Source organism: Tursiops truncatus, chromosome 3 (genome assembly GCF_011762595.2).
Source record: "Tursiops truncatus isolate mTurTru1 chromosome 3, mTurTru1.mat.Y, whole genome shotgun sequence".
Taxonomy (NCBI): Eukaryota; Metazoa; Chordata; class Mammalia; order Artiodactyla; family Delphinidae; genus Tursiops; species Tursiops truncatus.
In genome coordinates, this window is record NC_047036.1 from 159,022,819 (window position 1) to 159,035,445 (window position 12,627).

A 12,627-nucleotide genomic window follows, 5' to 3' on the forward strand; every position below is an offset into this window, starting at 1 on the left:
CTCTGAATAGCCCTCATGCAGCTTCTTCCAATTTCTCGGTCAAAACTAAGAAATTAATCTTCGTATATTACTATTAACTAAACTCTAGACTTTATTTGATTTCCTAAGTGTTTTTCTGTTCCAGGATCCAACACAGGATTCTCCACTGCATTCAGTCCATCATTTTGTATACATTTAAATATGGTTGTAGATTTAAAATTTTTTTTAATTAAAATAATATGGTTGGGCTTCCCTGGTGGCTCAGTGGTTGAGAGTCCACCTGCCGATGCAGGGGACACGGGTTCGTGCCCCGGTCCGGGAGGATCCCACACGCCGTGGAGCGGCTGGGCCCGTGAGCCATGGCCGCTGAGCCTGCGCGTCCGGAGCCTGTGCTCCGCAACGGGAGAGGCCACAACAGTGAGAGGCCCGCGTACCGCAAAAAAAAGAAAATAATAATAATATGGTTGCTGAAAAATTGCCTCAAGAGGAGTTGATGGGTCAAACAACATGTGCACTTTTAATTTTGAGAGATTCTGGAAAACTGCCCTCCCAAGTGGTTGTACGAATGAGCAGTCCCAACAGCAGTGCCAACACAACGTATTCACAAACTTTTAATTTGTTTTTATTTTTGTCTTTGACAAACTAAAGGGTAGAAAACGATATCACATTTTTTTCAGTTTGCATTTCTTCTCTAGCAGTGAGATTGGGCCCCTTTTTCGTATATTTCGATGACCAGGCTGCCCATGTGCTTTGCCCATTTTCTACTGAGTTATTTTTTGAAAAATTAATGTAGAATAGATCCTTACATAATAAGGAACGTAGTTTATTCCTGGATATAAAAAATTATCTGAAAGTGATTTTTCTTTTCTTCGAAAGGATTTTCTACCTAGTTGTTTAGATATAGGAAAGTTTCCATTGATTCTCTTGGGTTTTCTATATATAGTCATACCAACAGCAGATAATATTATTGGGTTGACTGTTTCTGAGGCATTCCTGCCAAAAATGCCAATTAATCATGAGGAAACATCACAAAAGCCCAAACTCAGACACCACAAAATGACTCGCTTCGGCTTTTTAAAAAATGCCAGTGTCAAAAAAAAAAAAAAAAAAAAAAAAAAAAAAGCCAGTGTCATGAAAGGCAAAGACAGATTGAGGAATGTTCCAGATTAATACAATGTGTAAGCCAGGATACTCTTTTGTTACAAGGGACATTATCAGAACAGTTGGAAAAATCTGATTACGGTCTGGAAATTAGAATCTAAGTGTCCATCGATAGATGAATGGATAAAGAAGATGTTATATATATATATACACACACACACACACAATGGAATATTACTCATAATAATCTCATAAAAAAGAAATCTTGCCATTTCAACGACATGGATGGATCTAGAGGGTATTATGTTAACTGAAATAAGTCAGGCTGAGAAAGACAAATACCGTATAATCTCACTTACATGCAACTGTTGCTATTTTGATGACCTTTTCAGAATTTTTCTCATTTGATCCATTTAGTATGGCGAATTTTATTACCAGACTTCCAAATATTGAACCATCTCTGCACCTCAGGCATAAGTCACTTTGTTATGGTGTATCTTAAAAACGTGTTACTTGGTTCTCTGCTAAAATTCCACTTGGGAGTTTTGTACCCTCTTCATAGGGAGAGGGGTCTGTAGTTTTCCTATTGTGCCATTTTTGTCAGCTTTTGATGTCAAGGATATGCTGGCTCTCACCATTCCAATTACTCATCTTACAGGCAAGGTAAACTGAGGACCAGAGAGGAGAAGTAACCCCTTCAGGTCACTCCCAGGGCAGGGCTGGACCCTAAGTCCTCACGTCTGTGCGATGAGGGCAACACTGTCCTTGTCCTTAGAGGGGACTTAAGTCCCAGCTCTGCACTATCTCACCTCGTGACCAAATGGACCTTAATTTCCCCATCTGCAAAATAAGCATTAGATGGTCAAAGAGAGAGGGTCGGGTCTTCTTTCTGCACAGTTTCCGTTCAGGACGGCTGTCGGTCGAAAGCTGAGCGTTGACGGGTGTCGACTGAGCATCTCATCTAGCGTGGGTACCTCTGTAAGTGTCCCAGCAGGGCCCCCAGTGTCTGTCCTCCTGGCCTCGAGCCCTGATCCAGCTGGGGTCTGACTCACCCCCTTGCACGCCGCGCTGGTCGCCTGCAACCCCCGGAAGTTCCCGGGCGAGAGCGCGAGCGGGGATTGGGCCGAGGTCGGGACCCGGAGCGGGTCCGGGGGTGTGGCACTCTGCGCTGGGGGCCCGTCTGGGCTTCCAGGGCGTAACTGCCGGGAAGGAGGGAGGGTCCCGTCAGCACCTGGACCCCGCTTCCCCAGAGACCCTCCAGCATTCTTCCGCCTTTCCTGGGAACGCCCCCTCCCCAGAGATCCCATGCTCCAGGATCCCTCATCCCTTCTCCACCCCTGGCCATTTCCAGGACCCCTCCCCACGGACTCCCAGCCTTTTCCCCAGAAGCTCCGCCTCCAGGCCCCCGGCCCCTCACTCGGTACTTGATTTTTCTTGCATCCTCTACTTGCACTCCCCGCCCTCCCCTGAGCCCCCAATATGCGCCCGACCCCAGGGACCCATGCCTCCAGAGTGCCAGCGCTAACGTGGGGGATTCCCGTCCCCAAAGAGCGCCTCCCCCGCCCCCCAGGTTCGCCCCCCAGGTTCTAACGCCTGACCTTCAGGAGGGCCTTGACTCTCCACAAGGCCCCGCCCACATGGGCAGGGGCATGGGCTCGCCCTCCCCCGGACCCTTCCCGCCCACTCCTTACTCACACGTGCTCGCGCAGCGTCGCCTCCCGGGCTGCGCAGGCTTCACTCTCGGCCTCCGCCGCGCTCGCGCGCCGCTGCACCGCGTCCAGCCGCTGCGCAGACTCCGTGGCCGCCGCCTCCCAGCGCGCCAGGGCTTCTGCGGGCGCAGGGGGCAGGATCAGGCTGGAGACCAGGCTCATACCCCTCGCACACCAGCTACGAATTCATAGTCTGCCTACTATTTGCGTGGTTTGTTTTATTTGAATTAAGTTTGTGTGCTGTTTGCCCGACCTTTACGTGTCATTTGCATAGCTTTTCATAGGTTTACATTACTTTGGGGAGTCTCTACACGGCGTGTGCACATTTTGTTGTATTTGCATTGTTCTCTGATATTCGCATGACCTTTGCATATTATGCGCATTTCTTTCACAAATTTTCGCGTTCGTCTGCTTTACGTTTGCACCTGTACGTGTCATTTGCGTAGCTGGGAACCTTCTAGGCTCCTCCCACCTCTAGCCCTGCCCACCACTTTGCACCCCAACACACCTGTCAGCGCCCCGTTCTCTGCCCCCATCTGGGTCCCCTGAGCCTTGGCCTCGTCCATCTCAGTCTTCAGTGTCATCAGTTGGGTCTGAAGCCGACTCTGCGGAGTGGAGGGGAAGTGAGGGGGGAGGGGGGGAGGGGAGAAGGAGTGAATTGACCCCGCCCTTTCTAGGGGAGACTGAGACTACATTGGTGTTCCCTGAGCTTTATTTGGACCTTTGGGGGTCCTGTAGCTGTAAAACACAGAAGTGGTCTCTGAAGTCTGGGGTACCGAGTGGTGACAGGTGCCTGCCTGGAAGAAGTTCTCTGTCCAGGTCATCCGGCCCCTACTCCAGGCCAACTAGATGTAGAAAAGGTTTAGCTCTGCCGACAGGATCTGGTTCCAATCCTAGCTATGTCTAGACTCGCGGACTGGGGTTTCAGACCAGCACAAGCCAATTTGGTGGTTGACAATTGGGTTTCAAGGGTATACTTAGTCACCTCTGTGAGACTGTTACAGTAGAAGTGGAAAATGGGGTTTTTCTTTCCTACTAACAAGCCAGGAAAACAAAGGAATGAGTGAATGGCTATAGAAACAGCAAAAGCAGGTCTATAAAAGTTAAGCAATCCTAGTTTCACTTTAACTGTTACTAATCTGTAGTGCATGCAACTAGAATTGTCCTACACAAAGCTAATTCCTTAATCACTCTCTGACTCTATGTGAATTATATCCTGCACCTGGCATTCTTTTCTCCCACACTCCCTTGTAACACTCCCTTGTAGCTTTCTTCATTTCAGAGAGGAGGTCACCAGCGATAATCTTGGAGATGACCAGACCCAGTTACAGAGCTGCCTGATGTCTGCTGTGGCCGTTTTGAAATTTCCCAGAAGAAAGAAGAATGCAAGTCCATCACTTCCTTGATCCTTATCACCTACCCCAGACTACAAGCCCTGACTGTAAGACTTCTCCCTATTCCCCCAGAGAGGGGGGCACAGTTTTTTTTGAGGTGCTAGCCTGCCGTGTTCCCTCTTTGCCTGGCAAAGAAATAAAGCTACTCTCTATTTCCTCCAAAAACTCTGTCTCCGTATTTCTATTTGGTACCAGGGTACAGAGGCCGAGATTTTGGCAACAAGACATTCTGCAAAACCACTGGCCTGGCTTCCTTGGAGAAGACTCCATCGAGAGGCAGAGACAGAATTTGAACCCAGTGCAGGCTGCTGTTAACCTCGGCTACCCCAGGCCTTTCCCTCAGGCAGTCAGGAAAGGTGTAGGGATGAATTTTCAAAAGGCATGAATTTTAAAAAATTCATACACTGCCCAACCTCTGCTGCGCGTGGGACACAGGGGTACACAGTAGTTACTCAATAAATGTGAATGGTTGGGACTCTGAGGATGATTCTTCTGCGAGGTCCAGGGCTGGGAAGGGTTAAGGAAGAGTTTGAAGGGGTTGGCAGGAGGAAAAGGGAGGACCTGGCTGGTACCTCCCCCAAGAGGCCAACTTTAGCCTCCTAATTACAGGTGACATGAATGTCCCTCTCTCAAAATAGAGCTGCTCTACACTGGCTGGGAGGTGGGATGTTGAGTGGGTACCTAGGGGGAGGGTTAGCACAGGGCCTCCCCAGGTGGGCTTAGGGGTCTGAGGCTTCCCTAGCCTCCACCAGTGATTTGGCAAATAGCAGAGGACAGTGACACCTTCTTGGTCAGAAGGTAGACTCAGGGCTGAACTGGCATTGTAGGAGTTGGAAGGAATTACGTGTATATTCTTATTTGCCTCCCTCAATTGAAGAATGGCGGAAACCAAGGCACAGGGCGGGGGGGGGGGGGAGCCCCAGGGATGTGTGTGCACCCTCTCCCCCCCATATTCTGGATTCCCCAGCCCCCCACCCTGCCCACCTACCTGGTGGCCCTCACAGGCCCTTAGGGCCTCCTCCAGCTCCTGTCGGACACCCTCGGCCTGGTTCAACTGCCTGGTCAGGGCCTCCTCGCGCTGGGCAGCCTCTGCCAGCCGGCGCCGAAGTTCCTCGACCTCGGGCTCCAGGTCTCCAGGCGGCGCGGTGGTGTTGGCCCCTGGCTCTGGGCAGCGAGGCCTCCGGGAGGCCGAGGCGGCCAGATTCCAGGCCAGCAGGGCTGCTCCAGCCGCCACCGCTGCCAGGAACACAGCGGCCCCGCACAGGGCGAACACTCGCCAGGCGCGCCCTGGCTCCGGCCCCGGCTCGGCCATACCACCGTCCACAGCTCTGGCCCCAGACGGCCACGAGCATTTAATTGGCACCTTGGGGCTCCAGGGACACCCACGGTTCCGCCCTGCCTGGCGGTGGCTTCGAGTTTGTTGGGAGGGGCTGGACCCACGCCAAGGGCCAGCCCAGATTAGTGGAGCCCAAGACAGGACTGGGGGGTCCTGGATTCCAGTCTGACATCTGCACCCCACGTGACCCTCTGAGCCTCAGTTTCCCCCTCTGTGAAGCGGAGATGACAGTAGCTCCTGCCCCGTAGGGCTTTGTGGGAATCACTTGAGTACATCTGCGCAAAGCACCCATTTGCACAGGGGGTGCTTGGCGAGGGTCTGGGGGTATATTGTCCCCATTCTGTTCATGGAATGACCAAGCCTAGAAGACGGGAGGCTACTCGAGCAATTGAGGTTGGCCTGGCTCAGGCTGCCACACTTTTTGTGGCTGGCTGTGAGGACCAGAGGGTAGACGCAAGGGTGGATCCGTCCCATCTCCCTGCCCGTTCTCCACTAGGCCACCAGGGGGAGACCTTACAACGTGAATAGATCCAGGCGCGTTCACACCGTTCCCCAGACTTCCCTCTGAGTCAAATCCTCTTCCTCCCCCTCCGCCCTCTTTCCCCTTATTTCCTCTTGGCCCGCCTCCATTTCCACCTCCCTTTCCTCCTCTTCCTCCACCCTACTCCCTCTCTTTTTCTCTTCCCCCTCTATCTCCCCGTCTTACCCCTCCCCCCTTTCTAATCCCTCCCCCTCCTCTTCCTCCCCAGCAAGACCCCTAGCAGGTCTTTGATGTCACTTCCTGCTCTTAGCTGCCTCCTGCCCTCCTCAGCGCTCTTCAGGCCAGCGCATTCCTACCCCAGGGCTGCCTGAGAGCCCTCTCCTCCCTCTTTGCCCAGTTAACAGTTCCTACCAGCTCTCCCCTGTCCACCAGTATGTCTCCTCCTCCAGAACCCTCCCCCTTCCCCACTAACTCAGGCCCCCTTTTTTTTTTTTTTTTTTTTTTTTTTGCAGTACGAGGGCCTCTCACTGTTGTGGCCTCTCCCGTTGCGGGGCACAGGCTCCGGACGCGCAGGCTCAGCGGCCATGGCTCACGGGCCCAGCTGCTCCACGGCATGTGGGATCTTCCCGGACCGGGGCACGAACCCGTGTCCCCTGCCTTGGCAGGCGGACTCTCAACCACTGCGCCACCAGGGAAGCCCTCAGGCCCCTTTTGATCAGCTCTCTCAGCTCTGCTGTCATTTTACCTGTGTGTGATTCCTGGCTGCCTCCCCCATCAGACTGGGTGAGCCCCTAGAAAGCAAAGCCTGCACCTGCCCTGTTCACAGGCCACCGCGTGGGCCTGGCACACAGTAGTTGGCAGAAATGTGAGCTGAGTGAACACTATGAACTAGAATCTGTGTCCCTCCCTGACCTGCCCAGCCCCCCGCCCCCCCCAATTCCACATTAAGAAACCAGAGCCCAGAGAGGCTAAGTCTCAGGCCAGGGACACACAGCAGCCACAGGTCACTGCCAGATTCCTGCTGAAGCTGGAATCCCCCCAACCAGCCAGGGAAGAGGGGCCTTTTTAGGAAAGAGGGACATTTATACCCTAGCCATTGGGTGGGAATTTAGGGGAAGAAATTGAGCAGGTCAAACCCATAATATTGGGGCAAACCTGCCCCCTCCATCAGCGAAACGCAGCCCAGGTATGGTGGGGGTGGGAGGCGGAGCTGTTTTGGGACTTTCCAGTAGCCCAAGCTGGGAGCTGGGGGGAAGGATGTTGAGTGGGGATGGGAAAGGACTGAAGTCATGTGAGAAAGGTCTGCTTCCCTGCAATCAAGAGAACCTGCTGGAAGCAGAGGGTTCCATTGCCTGAGCAGCTGAGAAACCCTGAGCGAGTCCAGTCACTCCTCTGGACCTCAGTTTCCTCATCTGTTAGATGGGGCTGCCGATGGGGGTGGTGGTGAAATGACTCAGTCATTGTAAAGGGACTCCATGGGAGCGCCTGCTGAGTCCCCCTGTGAGCTGGGGACACTCACAGAACTGACGGGCACCCAAGCCTCACCTTCTAGAGCCGAGGTTCTCACCGGAATTGATTCTGCCCCCCAGGGGAAACTTGGTAATGTCTAGGGGCATTTTTTTGTTGTCACAACCTCGGGGTAAGGTGCTATGGGCCTCTAGTGGGTGGAAGCCAGGGATGCTGCTCAACGTGCTACAGTGCCCAGGGCAGGCCCCACAGCAGAGAATGGTCCAGTCCAAATGTCAAGAGTTTGGAGGCCGAGAAACCCTGTTCTAGAACTCCAGAGCGGGAAGCTGGTGCTCCGAGCAGGAGGTAGAGACTAGCTGAGGCCATGAGGCAGGAAGGAACTTGACAAATCAAAATGCAGAGAAGGGCTTCCCTGGTGGCGCAGTGGTTGAGAGTCCGCCTGCCGAGGCAGGGGACACGGGTTCGTGCCCCAGTCCGGGAAGATCCCACATGCCGCGGAGCGGCTAGGCCCGTGAGCCATGGCCGCTGAGCCTGCGCGTCCGGAGCCTGTGCTCTGCAACGGGAGAGGCCACAACAGTGAGAGGCCCCTGTACCGTAAAAAAAAAAAAAAAAAAAAAAATGCAGAGAAATGGTCACAGGGGGTGGAGCAAGAGGAAGTTAGGGGCTGGGGGTGGTGTCGGGGGAGCGTCAGGGGGGCCTGTGGCAGGGATGGGGTTTGGGGGTCCCTGGGAGGGCAGCGGGAGCCATGGAGGGGGGCCCGACCATCTGGGCTCGGGACCATGGTGAGGGCAGTGCAGAATTCTGGGAATTCTGGGCAGATGCAAGGGACCTGCCCCCACCCCCAGCCACGCACAAGAAGTTGCCCGGACAATAGTCAGGATTCCAGGCGAACTTGGAGGAAGGAAGATAACAGAGGAGGAAGGAATTATGGGCCATGGGAGGATCCAAGAAAGTGGGTTGAAGGGTTTATCAGATGGTAGGCTTCAATTTTGAACACCTTCCAATTTTTTTTTTTTTTTTTTTTTGGCCGTGCCGCGCATCTTGCGGGATCTCAGTTCCCCAACCAAGGATTGAACCCGGGCCACGGCAGTGAAAGCTCAGAATCCTAACCACTAGGCCACCAGGGGACTCCCAGTGGCCTTCAATTTTGAGAAGCAGAGAGGCTCTCTGGAGGAGGGGGCATTGTGACACAGGCCTGTGTGTGTCTGCAGATGCAGGTTTGATCCCAGCCCTGCACTTTCTGTGGGAAGGGATTGGGAACCAGGACAAAGTGTCCCTCACCACAGCCTCGGTTTCCTCATGGGACCGCTGCCATCAGAAGATCCCGGCGAGGAGATGAGAGCAGAACACTGCAGGCGAGCTGATGAGGGTGTAGAGGTCTTTAAGATGATCCAAATGGACAAGAGGGCTGGGGAGGCAGTGGGGTGGTGGCTGCCAGAACCGCAGGGATTCCTGAGAACATTCTAGAGCAGGGAAAGCTGGATGTGGATGTCAATGGGTGTCCACCCTGGCCCGCAGGGCAGCCCCCAGATGCTTGGGGGTGACACAGTAACACTCCAAAAACTTGAGAGAAAAAGTTTCCCCTCCCCAGAGGGGTGTTTACTTTTTCGGAGCCCAAAGACCCCAGAAGAAAGTGACTTTCTAGAAACCGTGTCAGCAAGAAGCAGGCGCCCCACCTTCCACCCCCATGCCCTCCTCAGCTCTAGGGCAGCCTTGGGCCAACTCCGCTACTTCTCCATGCCCAAGGTATCCCTCCAGAGCTGCCCCATGGACCCCTTAGGCTACCCCATCCCCCCTCTCCTCCCCACAGCCGTGTTGCCATGTGGTCCCCTCAGAACGGGCCAGGTCAGGAAGCCTCAAAGGGGGAAGCAGAGAGGGAACCGGACCAGTCCAGGTTGTGGCCTAAAAGACATCAAAACAGGGACTCAGAGGCAGATACAACACGGGCTCCGCGCCCTCAAGCCCTGCCCCGCTCCAGGACCGCCCCACCCCCACCCCCTCCCTGCTCACTGGGCTCTCCCTCCCTCTCCAAGATTCTTCTCCTCGGGGCCCAGCCCTCTGCCCCGCAGGTAGGCCACCTCCCAGACCGTGACCCATCCCCGACTCCCATCCTTTCCCAGTTTTCTTTTCCCCGGAGCTGCCCCCTCCTTACCGGCCGGCTTTCTGGGACCTCAGATCAGCAGAGCCTCGAGGACCACGACCACGACCACAGCGAACAGGACGCTCGAGCAGCTAGAAGAGTTGTTCTCAGCTGAGGCCTCACTCCCTCTTCTGGAGTAGAGATCGGGACAATTCAGACAACTGCCAAGCCGGCTCCAGCAGCTGGAGGCTGCGCCCCTAAGAATCTCCACTCCTCCCCCACCAAGTCACTGGGGAGGAGAGCTGGCAGCGGCCACCCCATGGCTGTGTGACACACGGGACAAGGCTGGGACTTAAACTTTGCCCCCTGAGCAACGGGGTTTTTCGAAGCCAAGGGGGTCGCGAGTCTTCGGGGTGGGGTGAAAGGGGAGTGGCCAGTGGGAGGGGGGTCGTCTCGGACCTTAGTCTCTGCACCTCCGCCAAAGTGTCCTCCAGTTTCTGCTTCAAAATCTTGACCTCTCCTGGTGGGGTCGGGTACAGAATCGAGGGGCGCGTCAACACACTGACCACGCCCACTCACCTGGCTCCAACCCGGGACATGTCCCCGCCTCTAGCCCCGCCCTCATTCAACCCACGCTGGGAAACCTGGCGTGCTCCCCCCTCCCCTACTCCAAATGGAATCTGGTCCCATCCCTCCCTCCCGACCCCAACCCTGGGACCCTCCCTCCTTAGTCCTTTTCAGTAACTGGCCCACCCCTCCGAGCCCCGTCCGTGGAACGCTGGCCTTGTGCTTTTCTCACCCTGAAGCTCTGCCACCTGTGCCTGCTCCATCTTCAGAGAATCCCTCAGGGTCACCTGCGACGCGGGGGTGGGGGTGGGGGGTGGGAAACTGGACTTCTGTCCTTGGGCCCTGGACCCCTCCTTAAGCCCTGGGATCAGAGGAGCTTGGGTCCAAACCCCCTTCAGTTTCCACTCCGACCGTCCCCTGCACCTCAGTCTCCCACCTTGAAGAGTGGCCATAACCCCCACCCTCCCAGGGCCACCGATAAGGGTGTGATCCTCGAAATGGGAGTTTTGAGGCCCTCCCCAAGAGAATTTGGAAGCTCCCCATGCCCAAACTCTAGGAGCAGTTTCCAGATCCCCCGGGGCTATTGCCCAAGAAGAGTGAGAGGTCCTCCCAAAACCAGAACACAGGGGGGATTTCGGAGTCCAAGTAGAGGACCAGTGGGAGTTTCAAGGTTCCCCCATATCGGGACACAGATGAAAATTCCAGAGTCTCTCAGGATGCGGTGGGAGTATCAAGAGCCTCTTTCTCTGGGACCTGGTGAGGTCCCGATCCCAACCCCTAGGGGGGGCTTCTGCTCCCCCAAGACTGGGGCCCGAGGGGAGTTTCTAGCTCCCACACCCCAGTGCCCTGGAGTCTGGAGGTTCCCCCATATCCTAGCAGGGATACTGAGGCCCTTGCTCTAGGGAGCACCCCACCCCACACTAGCACCCTGGAGAGAGTTTACAGGTCTCCAAACCCTGGTGGGGACATCCAGGGGGGAGTTTTAAGGTCTATCTTGATCTCCACGTAGACCCTGTAAGAACCCCCCCGCAAGGACAGGGCCCTCTCTAGGGGGTGCAGTGGCTTACCACCGTCTGGTTGCAGGTGGCGGCCTGGACCTCCATCTCGTGTAAGACTTCCTGGGCCTGGGTTAGCTGGTGCTGCACGTACCGAGTGCGGTTCTGACACTCCTGCTCTGCTTGGAGGCCATCCGTGCAGTGCTTGCTGTTGGCGCTGACAGCGAAGATGACCAAGGGTACAAGTAGAGCCATCAGAATCACCAGGAGCAGCAGGAAGCACAGGCACCGCGGCAGCTTGCAGCAGCGCAGCACCGGCTCATTCAGGTGGTCAACCATGGGCACAGGGCTGTAGTGATACAAAGTAGTGCCCTCCAGCTCTGTCCGTAGGGAGTCTGGACGGGAGTTAGGGGAGGGCGCTGGAACCTCTTCTGGGCTGGGGCTACCCCCTTATTAGCATAGGAGCTGTGCTGACCAATGACAAGTTCCAGGAGGATCCTCTGACTTGGAGATACTGGAATGAGGGCATCTAAAGGCAGAGCAGAGCCCAGGCTTTCTGTTTCGGTTTCCTTTTTCCCTTTCTCAGAAAAAGAGGTGGGTTGTTTCTGCCTAATTATGGCCTCGGGACTTTCTGGGTTGGTTGCTGGCCAGTGAGATCCTGTGGGAGGGGAGCTGGGGCTACCTGCGACACCCCATCTCAAGTCCCTGCCCTTCTCCTTTATGTTTCTGAGGGTGACAACTGCAGTTACTGAGTGTTTAGTGCATGCCACCTTTGTGTTCATCTGTACCACGACCTGAAGAGGCCGAGGGCATTTTTGGTTCCCAAGTCCCCAGCTGGGGAAACTGAGGCTGAGAGGTGACTAGTGGACTGGGGACAGGGTCTGGGTCTGACAGAAGAGGCTGGGTTTTGAATTCAGGGGTCTCCCTGGTGACCTAGCAGGGGTTCACTTAGCATCCCTGCCCCTCCCCCCCCCCAAGGGGACCGTAGGGTGCCATGGAGGGTGTCAGAGGAGGGACCGTAGCCTGTGGGAGCGGAGAGACGATCTGGATGGACCCACGAGACTAAGGCTGCAGTCCCCCTATTTGGCCACCAGAGGCTGCCCCAGCCAACAAACCAGGTCCCTGTTCTAGCTCCACCCAGGAACCGGCTCCTACTTCCACAATCTGCCCCTACCACCCCAGGACTCCACATAAACCCTCTGAACTGTCAGCGAGCAGGACCCTGTGGGGCCTTCATTCCTGAGTTGTTTTCACAGATGTGAAACGCCTCCCTCGCCAAACGGAAGATGTTAACTACTTGATGACCGTGAGCATGTAGCCCCCAGGCCTAGTGGTGCCTAAGGATTGATCATGTTTAACTAACCCCTGTGACACCACCCTGTTACCTCACCATCAGCCAATCAGAGAATTGTGCACGAGCTGATCACAGACCCTGTGACCAACACCTCCCCCCACCGCCGCCGCCCACATACCCGGACTTTAAAAATGTTTTGCTGAAACCCTTCGGGGAGTTCAGGG

General features: G+C 55.2%; 2 protein-coding genes across 3 annotated transcripts; both read right to left on the reverse strand.

Annotated features, from left to right (window-relative positions):
* Positions 1-1,071: 1,071 nt before the first annotated feature.
* On the reverse strand, positions 1,072-8,890 carry CCDC194 (coiled-coil domain containing 194). Of its 2 annotated transcripts, XM_073803039.1 has the most exons (5): positions 8,749-8,890; positions 5,172-6,031; positions 3,298-3,394; positions 2,776-2,908; positions 1,072-2,279 (listed from the first exon to the last, which is right to left on the reverse strand). In XM_073803039.1, the coding sequence occupies exons 2-5, from the start codon at positions 5,493-5,495 to the stop codon at positions 2,129-2,131; spliced, it is 705 nt and encodes a 234-aa protein (XP_073659140.1). In that variant the 5' UTR covers positions 5,496-6,031; positions 8,749-8,890; the 3' UTR covers positions 1,072-2,128. The 2 variants fall into 2 exon arrangements, with proteins under 2 accessions (XP_073659140.1, XP_033709783.1); XM_033853892.2 differs by lacking the exon at positions 8,749-8,890 and having other exon boundaries at positions 5,172-6,201.
* A 141-nt stretch (positions 8,891-9,031) lies between these two features.
* Positions 9,032-11,631, reverse strand: BST2 (bone marrow stromal cell antigen 2). Its single transcript, XM_033855164.2, has 5 exons — positions 11,182-11,631; positions 10,347-10,401; positions 10,007-10,067; positions 9,620-9,738; positions 9,032-9,369 (listed from the first exon to the last, which is right to left on the reverse strand). The coding sequence occupies exons 1-4, from the start codon at positions 11,446-11,448 to the stop codon at positions 9,639-9,641; spliced, it is 483 nt and encodes a 160-aa protein (XP_033711055.1). The 5' UTR covers positions 11,449-11,631; the 3' UTR covers positions 9,032-9,369; positions 9,620-9,638.
* Positions 11,632-12,627: the final 996 nt, after the last annotated feature.

Excerpts from the sequence above, each read along its gene's own strand:
- CCDC194 (XM_073803039.1), bottom strand. The coding sequence starts at position 5,495 with ATGGCCGAGCCGGGGCCGGAGCCAGGGCGCGCCTGGCGAGTGTTCGCC. Across the intron at positions 3,395-5,171 it reads GGGCCTGTGAGGGCCACCAG|AGTCGGCTTCAGACCCAACT; the intron begins GTAGGTGGGCAG and ends TCCACTCCGCAG. Across the intron at positions 2,909-3,297 it reads AGAGAACGGGGCGCTGACAG|AAGCCCTGGCGCGCTGGGAG; the intron begins GTGTGTTGGGGT and ends CTGCGCCCGCAG.
- BST2 (XM_033855164.2), bottom strand. The coding sequence starts at position 11,448 with ATGGTTGACCACCTGAATGAGCCGGTGCTGCGCTGCTGCAAGCTGCCG. Across the intron at positions 10,402-11,181 it reads CCACCTGCAACCAGACGGTG|GTGACCCTGAGGGATTCTCT; the intron begins GTAAGCCACTGC and ends CCCGCGTCGCAG. Across the intron at positions 10,068-10,346 it reads ACAGGTGGCAGAGCTTCAGG|GAGAGGTCAAGATTTTGAAG; the intron begins GTGAGAAAAGCA and ends CGACCCCACCAG.